The sequence below is a fragment of the Amblyomma maculatum genome, chromosome 4 (genome assembly GCF_055883805.1).
Source record: "Amblyomma maculatum isolate TAMU_Amacu chromosome 4, ASM5588380v1, whole genome shotgun sequence".
NCBI lineage: Eukaryota > Metazoa > Arthropoda > Arachnida > Ixodida > Ixodidae > Amblyomma > Amblyomma maculatum.
The window spans coordinates 75909117-75915589 of NC_139347.1; the positions used below are offsets into that span (position 1 = coordinate 75909117).

General features: G+C 47.4%; 1 protein-coding gene across 1 annotated transcript in view; it reads right to left on the reverse strand.

Annotated features, from left to right (window-relative positions):
* Positions 1–5878, reverse strand: part of Polr3A (RNA polymerase III subunit A) — a 36676-nt gene extending 30798 nt beyond the window's left edge. The window contains exon 1 of the mRNA XM_084601995.1: positions 4410–5878. Coding sequence (XP_084458121.1) covers positions 4410–5546 — 1137 coding nt within the window. The 5' untranslated portion in view covers positions 5547–5878. The remainder of the gene's footprint in view (positions 1–4409) is intronic.
* Positions 5879–6473: the final 595 nt, after the last annotated feature.

Consider the following 6473-nt stretch of genomic DNA (forward strand, 5'->3'; position numbering starts at 1 on the left):
ACAAACTGGCGGCTGCCCGCGGCGCCTGCATTTCTGCGGTTGTTTTGGTGGTCGTTGTTGGATAGTACGACGCTCCTGACGATGCCGACAACTTGTGTAGCGTTTGGTTGCGATACACAATGTTTAAAGAGAAGCAGCCTCGGCTTTTTTCGCTTCCCAAGCGCTTCACAAGACCGTCTTCGACGCGAAGCTTGGATAAAAGCTATTCGTCGGCAGGGCTATCAAGGGCGCACTTGGGAGCCGTCGAGAGCATCAAGACTGTGCGGGAACCACTTTGTAGCAGGTACGAACTAGGTACTGAGGTTAAATATTTGTGCAAGCTGTAATGAAACCTTTTATTAATGAGCAGGAAAGCCTTCCATGTCACTGCGGCACCCTGATTTCATCCCGACGATATTCAACTTTTCGAGCAACGAGGCCAAGCGGGCGAATGCAATGAGCCATTTTCAATGTGCGACAAACCGGACAGCGAAACAAAAGCAACCAGAGGAGTCAGTGACCAGCTACCACCTGCCAGAACAATGCTTGTGGGGACAAACGTGCACAAGTCTAAAAGCTATGGAATGTAGTAAACATTTCACTTAAAACAAAAACACGGAAGAAACTTTTCTGTCATCAACCTGCAATTATTTGAAGCTTGTTTCTAGGTGTCGAACACTGTTTCCTTCGTCTCTCGTTTTTTTTTTTTTTTTTTTTTTTTTTTTTATGAACTTGAGTTGCTGCAAGACCGTTCTCAGTCAGACCCCAGAGATTTTGATGGCTGTCCCCTAGCACCACCAAGTTGGTTGCCTTTGAGAGTGTTCATTGAAATTTCATGTAGCATAGACTATCCACATTAAGTTCAATTACCATTTGCTCATAATGCAATGAAACTTGATGGGTCACTGGTGTTGCTGCATTATTTGATGGACATTTAGTGTCACATGCTGACTTAGAAAAGCCAGAGAGCTGTTTTAGAAACTGCCAGATATGTGGGTGCAGCAGAGTTGCTAAATTTTCTTTTCTCACATATGTTGTCGCTGCTTCTGCATCAAGAAGTAGCCATAGCAGTGCATCTCAGGGTTATCATCATCATCATCATCAGCCTGATTATACCCACTGCAGGGCGAAGGCCTCTCCCATATTTCTCTATTTAACCCGGTTCTGTGCTAGCTGCATCCACTTGACCCCTGCAAACTTCTTAATCTCATCCGCCCACCTAACTTTCTGCCGCCCCCTGCTACGCTTTCCTTCCCTTGGAATCCAGTTTGTTACCCTCAGCGACCATCGGTTATCCTCTCTTCGCACTACATGTCCTGCCCACGTCCATTTCTTCTTCTTAATTTCCACTAGAATGTCGTTAACTTGAGTTATTTCTCTGACCCACTCTGCACGCTTTCTATCTCTTAATGTTACCCCTACCATTTTTCGTTCCATAGCCCTCTGGGTTGTCCTCAAAGGGTTATCAAGTCATTGTTTAAGACATTAGCATAATGTACAGAAGCATGGCATGGTTCAGTCACTTCAACTTGTCATTTTTATTTATTTGTACCTTCTGCAGTCCCGTAGGAACTTTGCAAAAGTGGGATGAAGTACATATAAAGTGGGATAGAAGTACACAACTATTACAGACTGCACAGTTTCTTTCATTTACATTGCTAATTAGAGCACTGCATGGGCCGTAATTATTAGCCTGGGAGGAGCCCAAATAAATCCTTAACTACTTGCCCAGCCCTCAATGTAGGTGGGCCCAGCTGAAGCCCGAAAAAAAAAAAATTAACTAAGCACATTTCACTAATGCAGATGTTCTGGTTACTTCAAATTTCAGTGAAAAAAAGGCCGGAATAGTAGCATGAAACTAACTCCTGGTTCTGGTTTCATTGGTCTTTGTTTTTTTCTAGCCTTACATCCCATTGGTACGAATGTTTCGAAACATTACGTTTCGTATGTAGCCCTCATCTTTGAAGCGGTGGCCCTTGCTCAACTGGCGATCGCATCGCATGCCGGACGACTGGAGGTACCGCTGAATTTGTTCGTCGGTGGGTTTCGCTGCATTCCTCAGGCATGACACCCAGCCATCACTTATCTCTAGATACCCGCCAGGTATCAGGTGCTGCCCAAGACACGCCATCGTCGACAGAACCAAAGTTATGTGCGCCAAGAAAACGTGTTCCGCAGCGGGGCTCAGCGTGCGGAGGAGCGGTCCGTGCGGTGCAGCATCCCGCCAGTTTGGTTGCGGCGTTGTGCACGAGGTGGCAGCACAAGAAAACGCAAAAGGCCGATTGACCATGATTGCTCCAATCTTTTATTTAGGCACAAAATAATATAGATATGCTGATCTCTAGTCGCAGTCAGCGCACGGAGCGGGTGGAAGGGGATGGGGGATACGTCAATGTATAACCACGAACATCACATCGTTAAATGGTGCCTGCTACAATTTTCATTCTGTGCAAGAAACAAGGCATAGCAACTTTGTTGTTTCAAGTTTGCACCCATTTTTTTTATTTTTTATTAACCATCACCGATACTAACCCCATTCTTAGATGCAGTTCATTCTTGGCTACAACTACTATCCTACTGAATGTTAATACAGCAGGGAGGTCGTTCATTTTGCTGTGATGTATTTACCCTCCACTAGCGATGCTTCTTCGCAGGAGAATCTTATTTGCTAAAAAGTGTGCCCCTAATTCACTGTGCAGAGACGCTGTACTTTGCAAGCACCCCATAGCAAGAAAAAAAAAAGGAAGACTGAACTCGCGACAACTGCTTGGAACCTACGCATAGCGACGTTATAGCTTCCATAATGTAGCAGTGGCGCGGCTCGCAGCCAAGTTGGCATGCAGCTGAGGAGGCCAGGCTGTGCCTTTAAGCACAAGCTAACACAACAAGTTCTTCAAAACATCAAACCTGCAATAAAATCACTATACATGAAATAGAAAGCTCAAAATCCGTAGATTCTCCGGCTCTCAGCAAAAGCCTGCGTGCAAAACAAAGCACCAAACGAAGTTCACAAAGTGTACTCTGGGGGTAGAGTATTCTATCCCTGCCTCCTGCGGAAAAATTTATATAGGGCAGATGGGGCAATGCCTGAATGAGCACCTCAGAGAACACGGCAGAGCATTGCATTCTGGCATGGGGAGCAAGCTGGCCACACATGTGAGAGAGTGCCAGAACTACTCAGCGTTACTTCACAGGACTACTATTATCAGCCGCAGAAAGTCCAGACACAAGTGGAAACTGCTAGAAGCATTTTTAATAAAGAAGAACGAACATGTTTGTATCAGCGATTCATCTGCCATTATCACGGAAAAAGAGTGGCATTTTTTATCAGGTTTGTAATGATGTCTGGATTGTGATACATGCGACTGCATGTGCGCTTGCGCAAAGAATGTGACTAAATATGTGGTTGAGCCGATAATAAACAGTTGTAAGTCAGGCTCAAGCGACTGTGTGCGTCTCTCTCACGCTGATCCTGCATCCTTTTTCGCTGTTTTTTTTTCTTTTGATCTTTTAAACTTTGATACATTCATGCACTTTTGCCAGAACCCACTAGAAGATCTACAGGGACTTGAATATTTGGGAGCTGGGATTTAAAAAATTCCTATGCAAAATCTACTACCCCATTCCAGCTGAAATAACGTTCACAAAGTAGCAAAATATTGTCTACGTTATCTGATAAGTGATTCAACATCGGTACTTGCCTAGATTTTCCGAAATCGAGAAAAAACTGCTCTCGGCGGTGTGCAAAATTTTCGCAGAAGAGAGTTGAAAAGCTATTTTGACATGATGCGTCATCTGTCGAGCAGTGAAACAAGCTCCATCCCGGCCGTTGGCGCGCTTGCCTCGCTGCCCGACAGATGACGCATCATGTCAAAATAGCTTTTCGACTCTCTTCTGCGAAAATTTTGCACGCCGCCGAGAGCAGTTTTTTCTCGATTTCGGAAAATCTAGGCAAGTACCGATGTTGAATCACTTATCAGATAACGTAGACGATATTTTGCTACTTTGTGAACATTATTTCAGCTGGAATGGGGTAGTAGATTTTGCGTAGGAAGTTTTTAAATCCCAGCCCCCAAATATTCAAGTCCCTGTATGTCCATAACTGTAACCAGCTGTGCATGGGCTAAAATGAAATGCGAATCAGAATGAAAGCAACACATGCCCCTCAAAAGAGGCCCTCCAAACGATGGTATCAACCTACTGTCATAACATCATGTAGCAGGTAAAAGGCAGTTAGCTGCAACTTCATAAGTGGTTGATGCTGTTGGTTGGAGGACCTCCTCTAAAGGGCTAGAGCAGCTTCGTTATTAAGTTGCCTCCGATTATGATTTGTCTCCAAATGGTCCCAAGCTTGTATTCTAAGCCTGATACAGTGGCTTTTCTGCCATTTTGCCTAGAAGGCCCAAGTTTGAGGCACTGGCAGCACCCACCTCATCAATACGCAGGTTAGGGTCTGGCGAGATCACCGTGCGGCCCGAGAAGTCCACCCTCTTGCCCGAGAGGTTTCCCCTGAAGCGGCCGTGCTTTCCTTTCAGCCTCTGAACAAAGCCACGGGTGGGCTTCTTGGGTTGCATGTTGAGCGGGATTCCGCTCGTCTCGCTGTTCACGTACAGGGCGCATTGCAGTTGAAGGAAGTCCCAGTCCTCCATGATCATCTGCATCTTAGCACCTGAAGAGCGATGCTTCTGGATGACATCGTTCAGGAAGATAATCTCGGTCAACTTCACCGTCACATCATCCTCGTTGGTGCCCGACTTCAGCTCGGACACTACCGACGGCCGAATGCAGAGCGGAGGCACGGGGATATGTGTGAGAACCAGGTCCTCGGGGCGACCGCAACGCGCGTCCATCAGCAGAAGAGGCACATCTTCGTCCGGGATCCTGCGAAGCAAGTCGCGGACCACGAGGGGGCTGAGTATGTCACTGGTCACCTTGTTCATTACTGAGTCGAGCTCCGCGTTGTAAGCGCGAGCGTCCTGGTAGTCTTCGAGGAGCTCTTTTATCGCGGCGTCGTTCTTCTTGGTACCCTTATGACGCTCGTGTACAAACTTTAATAAGCTGCATTTCTTTACCTGGCCGTTGGCTGCGCCGCAGTACACACAGGTGGCCTGCTTGCGGCATACCTCGACGATCTTCTTGTGCAGCGCTTTCTTGTTTAGGTAGGAGATTGACGGCCGCTGTACCAAGTCCATGAAGCGTGAGCGACTCGGCTCGGGCAGCATGACTCGTGCGCAGGATTTGCATATCGAGTGCAGGATACTATACACTGCCTTGAAATACCCGACGTGGAATACGGGCATCTCCAGGCTCACCTGGCCGAAGTGACCCACGCAGTCGGTGAGGCCTTTGCCGCATGTCTCGCACTTCTTGTCTTTCTGGCTCGTGCCGAGTTTGTTGTCTAGGACACCGTACGGTACAGCCTTGTGCAGCGACTCCCGTTGATAGAGGTTCTTGCTCACACAGTGCACATGGCTCAACTGCTGGATGTCGTTCGCATTCAGAACACCAAAACTGATGTGAGCTATTTTCATAGACGTGTCCGCCTCGCGGAACTGCTCCTTAACCATTTTAAGTCTTAGCGCAGCACGTTCGCAAGTAGAATACTTACATTAAATGTCATAAAGCACAACTGAAACAAAGTTCTTTCGCAATCGCGGCACCCGACATACCTTCGAAGTGCCGTCAAAACGCGTTGCGTCTACAGCCGCGTAGCAACATGGTCAAAAACCAATAAGTCGTAGTCGAAACCAACCGATCGAACGAACGCTGCACGCACGATCATAGACGAAACGCCTGCAAACACATGTAAGCATGGCATAGGTATGGCATGGGCGCATGGATAGCATGTGGATGCGTAAATGGAGAAGTAATCTAGTAACGTTGGCGCCGGCAGCGCCGGTCATGGCGCCGGTGCACCGGCGATTGGAGGCGCTGTATAGCGCTGTTGTCGGAGTTGGCGTTGTTGTCGGGCTGGAATTTTCGGTTTTTATTTTCTGAGAATTCGGCTAACTTTTTTCGGTATTTATTTGCAAACCCAACTTCCTGCTTTTTTCAGAGGCCCCGAGAGAGAGAGCCAAGCAACAACGCCGCTCCAGAATCAAACACACACTGATTTTTTCATCCCGCCAGGGTATGGTGGCTAGAAGGCACCCTATACCCTGGCTGCATAGAGTTAATACACTCTATGCCTGGCTGGGCTTCAGCTTAGAGGGCGCCACTATTAAGTTCATAGGTGGCGACCACATCAGAAATGAGCTTCTCACGATGAAAAAAAGCAAGAGAAAAATGAGAAGGGTTCAACGCTGCAGTACCGAATGTGGAGCGAAAGCATTAGCTGCGGGCATCGAGGAAGGAAAAAAAAAATGGCAGAGGCTTAGCTTGATTAAGCCCGGCAGGTTGCGAAAGCATCCTTAGCAGTAGGCGGCATCGCAGTCATGCGCACCGCCGTCTCTCGTCTCTCACGGACGTTGTTGTTGTTGTGGCTGTAGGAAGAA